Source organism: Myxine glutinosa, chromosome 11 (assembly GCF_964187855.1).
Source record: "Myxine glutinosa chromosome 11, kmMyxGlut1.1, whole genome shotgun sequence".
NCBI lineage: Eukaryota > Metazoa > Chordata > Myxini > Myxiniformes > Myxinidae > Myxine > Myxine glutinosa.
In genome coordinates this window covers 107509862-107524861 of record NC_136271.1, presented here as the reverse complement: position 1 = coordinate 107524861, position 15000 = coordinate 107509862, and the positions used below count along the sequence as shown (strand labels likewise).

The 15000-nt window shown below is 45.7% G+C and overlaps 1 protein-coding gene across 1 annotated transcript in view; it reads left to right on the top strand.

Moving 5' to 3' along the window:
* The window catches only part of LOC144894325 (meprin A subunit beta-like), a 32778-nt gene that overhangs the window by 5992 nt on the left and 11786 nt on the right, over positions 1-15000 (top strand). Inside the window, exons 6-7 of the mRNA XM_078786963.1 lie at positions 5107-5224; positions 12927-13102. Of these exons, the coding sequence (XP_078643089.1) occupies positions 5107-5224; positions 12927-13102 (294 nt within the window). The remainder of the gene's footprint in view (positions 1-5106; positions 5225-12926; positions 13103-15000) is intronic.

Sequence of the window (15000 nt, the reverse complement as noted above, 5' to 3'; positions counted from 1 at the left end):
TAACAGTATGTACAATTAGAATGAGTACGTCTATAAAGTATGTACAATTATAATATGAGTACGTCTACAAAGTATGTACCATTAGAATGTGAGTACGTCTATAAAGTATGTACAATTATAATGTGAATACATCCACAAAGTATGCACCATTAGAATGTGAGTACGTCTCTAAAGTATGTACAATTATAATGCGAGTACGTCTATAAAGTATGTACAATTATAATGCGAGTACGTCTACAAAGTATGTACCATTAGAATGTGAGTACGTCCACAAAGTATGTACCATTAGAATGTGAGTACGTCTACAAAGTATGTATAATTATAATGTGAGTACGTCTATAAAGTATGTACAATTATAATGTGAGTACGTCTATAAAGTATGTCCAATTATAATGTGAGTACATCCATAAAGTATGTGCAATTATAATGTGAGTATGTCTATAAAGTATGTCCAATTATAATGTGAGTACGTCTATAAAGTATGTACAATTATAATGCGAGTACGTCTATAAAGTATGTCCAATTAGAATGTGAGTACATCTATAAAGTTTGTACAATTATAATGTGAGTAAGTCTATGAAGTACATATATATAACAGCCTGGTGTTTTAGCGGTTAGGGTGCCGGCTTGGGATCTTAGGATCCTGAGTTTGAATCCTGGTCGATCGCTGAATTAACGCCAGGGGGGTTGACTCAGCCTGTTATCCTTCCGAGGTTGGCAAATTGAGTACCAGCTTGCTGGGATGAATGATCTCGGTGTGTATCCCGATTTAGAATCGGTACACCATCTCCATGCGCATCGAAGAGGTGACTCAGGGTTGGCGTCAGGGAGGTCATCTGGCCATAAAAACATTGCCTCAAAGAGGGAATCATGATTGTCATGGGGCCCGCAAGGCTAACCCCAGCTCTAGTGGGGGAAAATGGCCTTAAAACGATCATTCATTTCATGTTTATATATATATATATATATATATATATATATATATATATATATATATATATATATATATATATATAAATAATTATATACATATACCTGACATTTGTATATATATATATGTATATATATATATATATATATATATATATATATATATATATATATATATATATATAGTTGCGGTTTTTAGAACCTTCACTTTGTCAATTTAGTAGTAAATTCCCTTATAAATAACCCCTGTGTACATTTCCCCTTAATTGGCTGTTAAATGAAATAATTGCACCTTAGTTAGTCCACATTGCAACACGTAGCAAATCATAGGCCCTTTCGTAGTTATATCATTATTATGTGTTTCAGATAAGGCCATGTGTCCAATAGTTGAATCTGCGTTGCATCAAATCAAATAAGATAGGGCCCTTTCGTTCTTTTCAAAAAGGGTGCGAGTGGTTTTCCATTCCTGCAAGCCGCCATTGCCATGTGCTCATCTCGGAGAAGGGGGGGGGGGGGGGCATGGCACCTCATCGTCATCAGAGGTGGAGTCAGCCAGCCCTAACAGCCAATCAGCACCGTGGTGAGCCACCCGGTAGGCGTGCCCTCGTAGCCCGCGGCTTGATTTCGGGGAGGGCAATAAAAGGAGGAGTGAGGGACTGCTTATGCAGATGAGTGAGGGAGCATGAACCAAGCAGTTCTGTGGAGGGAGGCACTTGAGTGTTGACCAAGTTCGGCGTTCTGTGGAGTGAGGTACGAGAGAGAGACGCTGCTTCAAACAGCCCCTACGGCGTGAACCTTTGACGCGCTGACGCAAGCAACCCCGCCGTGTGAATCAGAGTGCGGGGAGTCGGCGGCCGCTCACCTCCAGGCCTGCCGTTCTGCACTGACCTGAACCTCATCCTTCCAGCCCGGTTGTCCCACCTGAACCTTCTCCTTCTAGCTATTCAATCCTGCCTTCAATTCCCCATTAGTGTACGTGAGTCTGATGTTTGTATTGTCCCTGGGGTATAAGTTAAGCCTGTATAGTTAAGGATTGCACTGTGTCTTCTGTAAGTTACTTCATTCTTCTTCTTCTTTGGTTTTGTACATTAATAATAAATACCTGTTCCTCCTTATTCTTGGGTTTTCATTCTCGTCCAATCGTTTTCGTGATTTCTTGATTGAGTACCTGTGGCACGATTTTGGCAGAACTGCTTACAATCGGGTTCGTCAATTGCTAACGGCTCGGATTCCGGACTGCTAAACCACTCGGCAAAATACCATCTTGTCCGGGATTCGAGCGGGGCCATCCACCTGCTTTGTGGAGGGATTGGCGGAGGTGTCCAGGAATCCCTTGACCAATCACCTTGGCCAATCCTATCCCACAAAGGAGCGGGGTGGGTCCAGGAACGGAGACGGCCAGCTTAACGACGAGGGGATTAAACCCCCCTCGGTAAGGGGAGTGCCGTACCCCGATTCCGTAACAATATATATTGTTGCGGTTTTTAGAACCCTCCAATTTGTAATAATCCCTTATAAATAATCCCCTGTAAATATTCCCACTTTTGTGTAAAGGTCAAAGGTCCCACCCTAGTTAGGTCATATTGCAACACGTAGAACACCATAGGATCTTCTTTAGTTATTTCATTAGTATGTGTTTCAGGTAAGGATCTGTTCCCAATAGTTTGACTCTGCATTGCATTAATCAAATAACCTAGGCCCCTTCTCAAATTCCCATCCTATTCATTTTGTGGCTTTACCCTCTCCAAATTGTATTACGCGCCTCTGCCAGCCGCAGCCGCCTCAGCGTTCGCTGCCTTTTGGTTGTTTGCTGCCAGCCGCCATAAGCCACGCGGTCAAGTCCGGAGAAAAAGGGGGGAGGAGCTATCGAGCAAGGCGGATCCCTGTTAAGGGTGGAGCCAAGGAGCCCTCATCACCCAACCAGGGCCGAGGCCAGCGCCTCGGTGGGCGTATCGAGATGAGCGGCGGCTTGATACGCGATCGACCAATATAAGCGGCAATATAATTTCAACATAATTCCAATGAACTTTTGGGTCTAAGTCATCTTGAAAAGTAAGTTCACCCCCACAAAAAAAATATTCCATATTAAATGCCAAGTCTGTGTTTATGTATATATATATATATATATATATATATATATATATATATATATATATATGAACATGAAATGAATATATATATGAACATGAAATGAATATATATATAAACATAAAATGAATATATATATATATATATACACATACATACATACATACATACATACACACACACACACACACACACACACACACACACACACACACACACACACACACACACACACACACACACACACACACACACACACACACACACACACACAGACTTGGCATTTCATATGGAATTTTTTTTTTTCTTGTAAACTTGTAGTTTTGTAAAGCGACTAAACCAAACTTGTAAAGCGACTGAACGTATGCTCAGATGGTACAACTTGTTATAGACCCTCTGGGCACATTCCGTGGTAATACCTGTAGAAAAGGTTCAAGGAAGCAACAAAGTGGTAGACAGAGAGGTTCCAGGTATGATTTCAACTCCTGTCCCACCAAAATGGCAGCACGTCGCTGGATTCTGTCAAGAAGAGATAGGTGACAGCACGGAGCATCAGCCCAAATATGACAATGATACATACTCCATGACAGGATGTATGGCCTTGTATGGATGGAGCATAGCAGCTTGAGAAAGGCATCCCCGAGCATAAAAGAAGCAGCCAAGGTGCTGGGAGGCTCTTTTAGCGATACCAGAGATGTACTTTTCCCAGCTGAGGTTTGTGCTGATTTGCAAGGAAGTCAGAGATTGTATCAAGCCATTTTCCAGAAATGCCATATTATTTTAGCTTATGGATGAGGGCCTTGTGCCACGCTTTGTCAAAAGCCTTCGATATGTGGAGAGCAACAACCTTGTCTTCAAGATGATCCAACGGCCTATTCACATGTTCAGTGATTAGGGATAGAACATCACCAGAAGACCTAGACTGTCGAAAGCCATACAGGACATCAGTTAGGAGGTTGTGGGTTTCCAGATGAGTCATGAGTTGTCATTTGATCAAGGATTCAAGCACTTTGCTTATAGTGGGTAGAAGGCTAAGAGGATGATAGTTAGACCGATAGTTCCACAACTATGGCATTAATTTAACAAATACAATGTTATGAACACACGTGATGTAAACGATGTAAACAAAACTGATGGGGTAGTTTCGGGACGGACGGACGGACAGACAGACAGACAGACAGATGAAGAATCCAACAAACTACAGATCAATCATTGCCAGTAAACATGTCTTCCTGATTATCACATTCAAATATTAAAACATCACCAACGAGTATAGCTCACCAGCAGATAAGTGTCAGGTCAATGTTTGTTCATTTGGGACTGCGCAGTCATCATGTACCAGGTGTTGAATACCCTCCTAAGACGGGAGAGAGGGAATGGGGACACCACGTGACTGTAAATGTGCAGATGTTGAGATATATCAACAATGACAAATGACTCTTCCATGTACGAATGTAATAGTTTGTAAAGTAGTTCATTTTCATTAAACAAACGAACTCCCTCACTCTCTTCAATCCCACTCCACCCTCCAGGTCTTTAAAACGGCTGTTCACCACCATCTCTTATCTTCCCCCATCCAAAACCTTGATCTTTTCTGCCCCCGCTAATTTCACCCCAATTCCACTTTTTTGAAATACCAACTTCTTTCCTGGAAGTCCTTGGTGTCCTTGTGTTTTATACTTCTCCCTCCTTCCCACGCCTCCTCCCTCCAGGCCCTCTCCCTCCCACACTTCTGCCTGCTCTCAAATGTTGTGTTTGTGTGCTTCCCCTTCTCTCCCCATCTTGTTTTCCGCTCACTCTTTTTATATATTTTGTTTGTCTGGTTGATTTGTTTGTGAAGTAAATGTTAGCTCTTTCACGAGCCTCGATTCAGTATACAAAAAAAAAAAAAAAAAAAAAAAAAAAAAAAACTTAATAGATCTGTAGAAATTATATTGTGAATGTTAAAGTTTGTAAATTCTCCAAGGTTTATATTCACTTTGTGTATTTTTGGTCCTCTTTATGTTTTTTCGTAGGGCCAGGAAATGGGGCTTGATGTTGTAACCTGGTGTAAAACATTGATGTTCAAACCGTATGCTCATTTTGCAGATCACAATGCCAAGGGAGTCATCATGCAAGCATTTGACATGTTTCGCCTCAAATCGTGCATCGACTTTGTACCCCGGACAGACGAACCTGATTACATTTCCTTGGTGAAAGATTCTGGGTATGGAATGTTATTTTGAATGAATTATTGATTTAAATACTTCCTGCATGAAAATTTGGGTATTGGTGGCCTGGCGTACCAAGGGAATACACAGTTTACATTATTAGCTTGCGCACGTATATGACCTCAACATACAATCTTCACAAAACATGTTACTCAATTACTCGATTGCTCCCGGGATAAATCCAAGGCAGTGTATAAGCGCAAGACCCAATCATGGCCTGAAGGCCAATTATCTGGTTTTGTCTGGGGTCAATGTTTACGGCGTAGCCCAGAAGGCTCCAAGCAGCCATTGCACTTCAGGACTGTTCTCCTATCTCCACCGCCTCTGATATGAACTAGGCCTGGGAATTCTTCCGCAGAAACCTGCTTTCCCTTGATGCACAGATTCATCCCATCTCGTCTTCAGTTACCATACCCATCCTCTCGCCCATCGTACACTGAATCTTGCTTTGAAATAACTTAGCTTCTCTTCCTGGAAGGCAAATCAGACCGAAGGCCATTTCAGATCATTCCACAAAGCCCACAACAATTATGTGAGTACTCTCAGGAGAGTCTGTGTCTGACCTTAAGAATGATCTTTCAAACATGTCTTCCTCCTCTAAAACCTGTTGGCATATTGTGAAGTCTGTCTCTAGTGTATGCTTCCCCTCAACCATTTCCCTCACTTCAAATGGCTCCACAGCAGACTGTGCTCGTGAGAAGGCCGAATGCCTCAATTCTGTGTTTGCTTCCAATTCATGTATTCCCAACCCCTCATTCTCGGTTGCCATCCTTCCCTGTCGAACCCAACTGCTGCTGGGCTCGGTGGCTTTTGCATCTGAGATGGTGGGGAAGGTTCTTTCAACTCTCAACTCTGACTCTGCTACTGGACTGGACGACATCAGCTCACGTGGCCTAAAATCCTGCTCTGCTGCGCTTGCACAAGCTCTCTCTGCCCTCTTGGCCCTCTTATTTGCGCTAGGCCAGCTTCCATCTGCTTGGAAATCAGCCAGCATCACCACATTACATAGACAAGTTGCAAAAATAAATCGCCTTAACTACAGACCAATTGGCTTACTTCCCATCATCAGCAAGGTCATGGAATCAATCCTCAGCAAGGTCATGGAATCCATCATCAGCAAGGTCATGGAATCCATCATCACAGTTGACATACAATCGTTGCTTTTCTCCAACAACCCCATCTCAGGTCATCAATACAGTTTAGACCAGGTCAGCCTACTTTTTTTTTGTTTTTTTTGGATACAAGATCGAGGCTCGTGAAAGAGCTAACATTAATCACACAAAAAGTCAAACCGACACACAAAACACAAAAAACAAGGGAAGCGGCAGACAAGATGGGGGGAGAGGGGGAAGGACACAAACACAACATTTGAGAGCAGGGACATCGGGGAGGACTTGGGGGAGGAGGTGGGAGAGGTATAAAACATATGAACACTGCAAGGACTCTGGGGTGAATTAGCGGGGGTAGAAAAGATCAAGGTTTTGGATGGGGGAAGATAAGAGATGGTGGTGAACAGCTGTTTTAAAGACCTGGAGGGAGGAATGGGATTGAAGGGAGTGGGGGAGTTTGTTCCAGAGGTGGGATAAAAGGGGAATGAAGGAGTGAAGGTGAGCAGAGAGCCTAGATTTTGGCAGTTTAACCATTAGAGGGTTGCTGGCAGATCTTGTGCGACCTGAAGAAATATTGGGGGGACAGAGCACAGAGAGAGCTGGGGGAGAGAGGCCGGAGAGGAGTCGGTAGAAGACAGAAAGACCACCAACCTGCCTGCGGTGAGTGAGTGAAAGGCCCTCGGAGTTAACTTCATCGCAGGAGATTCCAATAATTCTGAAAGCTTTGGGCCTCAACAGCGTGAAGACGAGCTAGGTGTGAGGCAGGAGCACCAGCCCAGCGGGGGGAACAGTACTCCATTGAGCTGCGGATGAAAGCCTTGTATGTGGTGAGGAGCTCAGGTGTGCCAAGGAAGGACTTCGCATGATGGAGGATGCCCAATCGGCGACTGGCTTTGGAGGCCAGCTTGGAAATGTGGTTTTCCCAAGAAAGATCATGGCAGATAGTGAGACCCAAAAGCTTGAGCGACAGAACTTCTTGGAGAGGATTGTTGAGAAAGTAGATGGGAGGCTTTTCCAGTCGGTCCTTTCGGAGAGACATTGTAAGAGTGTGAGATTTGTCAGGATTGAAAGATATGTTCCACTTGTTTGACCAGTCTGTGATTTTGTCCAGGACTGCAGAGAGTGAGGAGGCTGCAGACTGCCGATCTGAGGGATGAGGAATGGAGCGGCAGATAGTGGAGTCATCAGCAAAGAGATAGAGAGGATTTTCCAGAGAGTCGGAGAGATCATTGATGAAGACCAGAAATACCACAGGGCCCAGAACACTACCTTGGGGAACTCCAGCCAGAACAGGCAGGGGAGATGAGAGAAATCCATTCAGGGCCACACGTTGCCTACGACCAGAGAGGAAGTCCGCAAGCCATGAGTGGAGATTTCCATGGATACCATAGGAGGAGAGTTTGGTGAGCAGAGCTGGGTGCCAGACCGTATCGAAGGCACACGATATGTCAAGTGAGACAGCTCTGATTTCCTGTTTGGCATCGGGGACCTCCATCCATTGTTGAGACAGCAGAAGCAACATGTCCAGAGTAGAATGACCTGGTCTGAATCCAAAGTGATGATCAGAGATCAAGCCATTGGAGAAGAGGAAGGATTTGATATCCGAAGCAATGATGGATTCCATGACTTTGCTGATAATTGGAAGCAGGCTGATTGGTCTGTAGTTGCAAGGATCTGTTTTTGCACCTTTGTTGTGTAAAGCGGTAATGTTGGCTGATTTCCAAGATGCTGGCAGATGACCTTGAGCAAAAGAGAGGGTGAAAAGAACAGAGAGAGGGTGAGATAGAGCGGCAGAGCAGGATTTTAGGACCCATGGGCTGATGGTGTCTGGTCCAGTTGCAGAATCAGAGTCGAGGTTTGATAAAAAGTTCTCCACCTTGTCAGGAGAGAAGGACAGTCCAGGAGCAGTTGGGTTCGACTGGGAAAGGTGGGAACAGGGAGAGATGGGTTTGGGACACAAGATTTTGAGGCAAACACAGAGTTGAGGTATTCGGCTTTGTCACGTGTGGTGTCAACTGTGTAGCCATTTGAGGTAAGGGAGGGGATGGAGGGGGAACAAACACCAGAAACGGATTTGACCAGATGCCACCAGGATTTGGAGGAAGGAGACAGGTTTGAGAGTTCAATCTTGAATGTGGAGAGATAGTGCCTCCTGGCACTCCTGAGGGTAGACACACTTGTTTCGAGCTTGGTGGAAGGAACTGAGATTGCCTTCAGTTGGATATGCCTTCCAAGAGGCAAAGGCAAGTTGTTTCAGGGCAACTGCCTCACCACAAGATTCAGTGTACCATGGACGGGAGGAAGGGTAAGACAACTGAAGACGAGATGGGATAAATCTGTGCATGAGAGAGAGCAGTTTGCTTTGGAAGAATTCCCAGGAAGAATTGATGTCAGAGGCAGTAGAGATGGGAGACCAGTCCAGATGTTTGATGGCTGCTTGCAGACCGTGCCACGTGCCAGTCAGCCTGAGTGAAATGCCAGACTCGCCGGCGCTGAGGAGGCTCTCTGAGAATGGCCAGAGAGGTGTCCACTTTAACAAGCACATGATCAGAAGAACCGATTGGAGCAGAAGAAGAGCAGCAGACATTTGCAGGGAAGTTTGTCATAACAAAGTCCAGAAGAGAAGATACTCCATTGACTGAGATCCGGGTCAGGAAATTGACAGATTGTGTCAGTCCCAATGAGTCGCAGAAGTCCTTTGCTGAGGTGCCATGGCTGGTGAGGGATGAACCCACACCCAGCCAGCTGGCATGATGACAGTTGAAGTCGCCACATATGAGGAAGATAGAGTTTGGATGAGTTGATAGAGGTTGGTCCATGTTGTCCGACAGCGAAATGTAAATGGAGTCATCACTGTTTGGAGGACGGTACAGAACACATATGAACAAAAGGTGGGAGCGGAGAGGAAGCCATAGCCAGAGGTACTCCTGGGGGTGGGGTGGAGAGAGGGCAGTGCAGGGAGAGTGAGGAAGAGAGTTTTTGATAAAGATAGCCACCCCACCACCAGGACGAGGCTCAGGTCTATCGTACCGGAGGAGGGAGTAACCAGGAAGAGATATTAAGGAATCGGAGACATCTTTAAGGAGGAATGTTTCTGTTAAGCAGATCAAGTCTGGATTGTCAGAAGCAACCTGAATGGAGAGATCAATCAGGTTTCAGCGAAGGCCCCGGATGTTTGAGGTCCATACCGTTAATGAGGAGAGAGGGGGAGCATCGGGTGCAGGACAGGGGAAGGGTAAAGTCAGATGAAGGGTGAGAGCGGGAGGTGGGAAGAGCAGTTGATAGTGTGTCAGAGATTACAGAAGAGTTACAAGAAAGGGAAGGATGAGGAGGACGAAAGGTTTGATGGTGATGGGGTTGTTTGAGGCGGGGGCAGAGGAAAGCAGAAGGTTGGGGGAGGTGGAGGTATGAGATAGAAGTGAGACGAAGTGGGGAGGAGGCAGCTTTGAGAAGGAAGTGGGAGGAGGGAGAATTTGGGAGGGATGGTTGGTGGGGAGATTTGAATGGGCGGGGCAAGGGGGGAGTTTAGGAGGGGAAGGGCAAGGGGGGAGTTTAGGAGGGGAAGGGCAAGGGGGGAGTTTAGGAGGGGAAGGGCAAGGGGGGAGTTTAGGAGGGGAAGGGCAAGGGGCGAGTTTAGGAGGGGAGGGGCAAGGGGGGAGATTTGGAGCAGAGGGGCAAGGGGGGAGATTTGGAGGGGAGGGGCAGAGGGGGAGATTTGGAGGAGAGGGGCAACGGGGGAGTTTAGAAAGTGGATGATTAATGAAAGATGAACATTTATAACAAATTGGGTTTGTTGTGATTTTCAAGTTAGCGATCCGTTTAAGAACGATGGAGGAGGGGTGGAATGAATGAGAATTTAGAGCATGTAGTGAGAAAGAATTATAGGAGATTGAATTTTTTTTTGAAATGGAATGAGTTGAAGAGGAAATTGCAAGGAGCCTTTTAAATCGGAAGAAAAACAGCGTGTTGTAATAAACCATTGAATAAAACATTCCAGGGGAAAGTTTAAACATATTTAAACAGAACCGTGAAGAACAATCTTATATTCACAAAAATACCAATGGGGAGAGGAAGCCTAGAGGGACAACCACGAGTCACGTGAAGAGGGCAAAAGGTGAAAGGCAAGGGGATAATGAGGGCGGGGCGAGACAGCGCACGTGGGCAGAGGCAAAAGCACACGATGGAACAAAAGCACACGAGGAGAAAGGGAAATAAAAGTTTTTTTTGTTTGTTTGTTTTTTTGGGGGGGGTGGGGGGGGTTACAACGTTAGACAAAGAGTAGATGTTTGGTGAAGTTTGGGGGAGAAGGGAAAATCAAAAAAACCTAGCAAAACCAGCGAAGGAAGAAACAAACTTCGACGGGGGAAGCCTGAGGCTGCAAGGCCTCACACGCCGCATGGCAAACAAACGATTAATTTATGAAAGATAAACACCGAGAAACATCCAAGGGACACACTATAAGTTCACACGCCGAAAGATAAAATGCAGTTTCGACAAAATACAATTGTGAACAGACAACTTTGAAAACGTGGAGACCGTGTGGAGTTTCGAAAATCCGTGACGTCATCTCAAACCTGGTGCTCAAAGTCGAGAACAGTGACCATCGGGTGACCCGGTGACCCGAGTGACCCGATGTCCCATGCCTTGGATATGCTGCTTCTACTCTCCCAACAATGGATGGAGGCCTCAATGTCAGACAAGAGATCATGGCCGTCTCTATAGACATATCTCAAGCTTTCAATATCCTCTGGCAACCCAGACGCCCCAGGCATCTTTTAACTGACCTTATTCAGATCAGCCGAAAGAACTCCTTTCACATTTTCCCTCGTTTTGATTTATCCAGACTCACTGTGTTGTTATTTGGCATTGCCTGTGTATTGGTTTTAAGCTGCTGTGTACCTTTGGGGTTTGATTCTCACCACCCCCCCCCCCCCCACCCCCCTTGTACATCTCTCAATAAAACAATTGAACGCATTAGTCCATGAGCTAGAGGGGCCCACCCCCGACCTATCAACGAAACTATATTTTTTTGAAAGTTTGAAAAAGTACTGTTTAAGAAATTATATGTTAACATGCGATAAATTGGGACTCAATGTGGATTTTGAGAGACTGAAAGTTGCTATTTCCTCTGTTATGATGGTATATGGGTTATACTGTTATGTATATATTGTTATATTGTTGTGATGGTATATTGGTTATATTGGATGTTATGATGGTGATACACGATGGTATACATAAGCAGATTTTGTTTTTTAATTCAACCAAAGATGGCTGACTGGCGTCCTTTAACTACAGTGCATTCAGAAAGTATTCAGACCCCTTCACTTTTTTCACATTTTGTTATGTTGCAGCCTTATGCTGAAATCGTTTAAATTCATTTTCCCCCTCATCAATCTACACTCAATACCCCATAATGACAAAGAGAAAACAGAATTTTAGAAAGTTTTGCAAATTTATTAAAAAGAAAAAAACTGAAATATCACATTGACATAAGTATTCATACCCTTTGCTATGACACTGGAAATTTAGCTCAGGTGCCCCCCATTTCTATTGATCATATTTGAGATGTTTCTACAACTTGATTGGAGTCCACCTGTGGTAAATTCAATTGATTGGACATGATTTGGAAAGGCACACACCTGTCTATATAAGGTCTCACAGCTGCCAATGCACATCAGAGCAAAAACCAAGCCAGGAGGTCGAAGGAACTGCCTGCAGAGCTCAGAGACAGGATTGTGTCGAGGTTTGTTTGAAACAGTTCAAATGATTGAACTGTTTGGCTTCCGTCTAGGTCCACAACGTCCACACTGGGTGGGCCCCTTTAGCTCATGGACTACATGGGAACAGAACTGGATGGGTTGGGTACACGAGATTTGGAGGCAAATGAGGTACACGAGTCGTTCTGGCTAAGCTCGAACAGGATCTGCAGTGATGTCAATTTGAGTTAAGGGAGGGGACGTCGGGAGAATACATCATAGATGGACTTGACAAGGTGCCACACTGACTTGGAGGAAGAAGACTGCTTAATGACATCAGCTTCAAGATGTTTAAGGTGATGCTATCTGACTTTCCGAAGGATGGACACACACTCTTGCAGTGTCCTAAAGTTGCCCTCAGTCGAATTAGCCATGTTGATAAAGCAAGTTGTTTGACCACAACAGCCTTGCCACAGGATTCGGTCAGTGCACTAACGGCTGAGATGATAGCTAGGGTAGCGACAGATGGGATGCGATAAACTTGCACATGAGAGAAAGTAGCCTTTTGTGAAAGTACTCCTGGGACGAATCGATATCAGAAGCCGTAGAGATGGTGGCCCAATCCTTTTGTGAGAGCAAATTGCAGTCTCGTAGGAGCAGGAGAGGTGCGATAGAAAATTGGTCATTGCCATTGTAAGAGAACCAATCTTCACAGGTAATCCATTAGTTTACAATTGCCGAAAGAATCAATCAGAGACTAGATACCTCAAGGTATGTAAGCTACCTCTGCACCATCCTGACAGACATACCTCAATGTAGGTATGATTATGTCAAATTGGAATGTGAACTAGCTGTTTTGCAGGATACTTCCTTGAACCGTGTTCTGTCTGCAGGTGCTGGTCCTATGTGGGAAAGCAAAGTGGACGTCAGAAACTCTCAATCGGCTCTTGGTGTGACCAAGTTAGCATTGTGGAGCATGAGCTACTCCATGCACTTGGAATCTGGCATGAACAGTCTCGGCCTGATCGTGATGACTATGTCACCATCCAGTGGAACAATATTCAGTTTGGTAAGTGACATTTGCATGGTAAAAATTATTATTAAGTCTGCAAGGATTTCCCCGGTTTTCCAACCGGGGAAAATTGTTAGCCGGTGTCTGACTTTGGGGCATGCTACGATGACCACGACAGCACTCGGATTCTGGCTCCATATCGAGTGGCCCAAATAAGCCTCTTCCTCAAGTATAATAAGGGCTCAAAAGGAGTCCTCATGCACTTCCCAATACGTAAGTATTCGCCCGGCACACCATCCATATGAGTCCTGCTCTGCTGGCAAAAAGTTGCAGCTTCAACGTGGCTTGCAATCGTGCGAGTATCGCTTTGCACCACCTCGCTCCGCAACACAGACACAACTGGTCCTCACGCTCTTCATGCACTGACCAAGCCGTCCTGAAACAAACGCACCTGGTCCTTCGCCCGTTCGTTCTGCACTACGCATGCAGCAACTATAAACGTTGATAGAACAATGCGCATCCACCCGGACACACCATGCTACAGAGCACTCCACAAGCACGGGACCTCACAGTGTATTTATCAGAAATCACTGCGATGTTATAATCACACATCGTGCGTTCCTGGCACAGCGGGAGCACGAAACAAAGGCTCCCTTAGCAGTGGCCGAGATTTATTTGCACAATTGGGGGGGGGGGGCGGGAGGAGGAGACTGGACAATTTGGGGAGAAATTCCCTTCGATACTGAATGGAAAAACACACACACACACACACACACACACACACACACAGTGAAGGGAAAACGAATAAAATATGGGGGGGGGGGGGGGGGAATTGCCATTAGTGTCCCCCACACCATAAATATTGGGGGGGATGTATCCCCCCCATCCTTCCCAGCGTCGCCACCCATGTCCCTCAGCCTGGCGTCCGATTGTACGAATGACATTTTCTTCACCGAACCAACAATGCCGCGTGGGCAACCATCATGCATTCATTTTGGACATGGCACCAAAATGAACCACCAAATGGACAAGGCACCACCAAATGATGAGACCAATCAAATTTTGGCGATCGACACAGTTTATGAGACTGCGGTATACGATCCACTTTAACCTACGATCAATCTACCTTCTACCTAATTGAGTCGTTACTCTGCCTTCATCACATTTTGATGTCGATTTATCACACACGCCAACTCTATATATATATATATATATAAAACAGTTTGTGTGTGTGTGTAATGTTACCGATAGACTCCTAAACGGAGAGGCTCACATGCTTGATATTTGGCATAGACATGGCCATTGAGCCTGGGAAGAACATGGCCGACCTAAAAAAACATTATTTCATAATTTTTTTTACCATATTTTTACCTCAGCGCATTTCAGCGAGGAATATTATGCACAGAATCTGAGGCGGTGCCCCCTCCGTCCTCCCCTCCCCCTCCACCCCCCTCCGCTTCTCCCCCTCCCCCCCCTCCCCTTCTCCCCTCCCCCCCTCCCCTTCTCCCCCTCTCCCCTTCTCCCTCGTCCCCACTCCCCCCCTTCTCCCCTCCCCCCTCTCCCCTCTCCCCTTCTCCCTCTCCCCTCCCCCCTTCTCCCCCTCCCCCTCCCCCTCTCTCTTCTCCCCTCCCCTTTCCCCTCTCTCCACCCCCTCCCCTTCCCCCCTTCCCCTCCCCCCTCCGCCCTCCCCTCCCCCCTCCCCTCCATCCTTCCCTTCCCCCTCCCTTCCCCCTCCACCCTAGCCCCTCCCTTCCCCCTCCACCCTACCCCCTCCCTTCCCCCCTCCCCTTTCCTCCTGCATAAAAAATTGCGAAAAAGTTAAATAGGAGTTTGTTTCATCCGTCTTTTTTTTATTCACAATCTTATGCACCTCTAATTTGTAATTAAAATACTTTAAGACCAACCTCGTTCCCCGGGCCCGTATGGGCCCTGGTTGTCTTCAACGAAAATAGTCA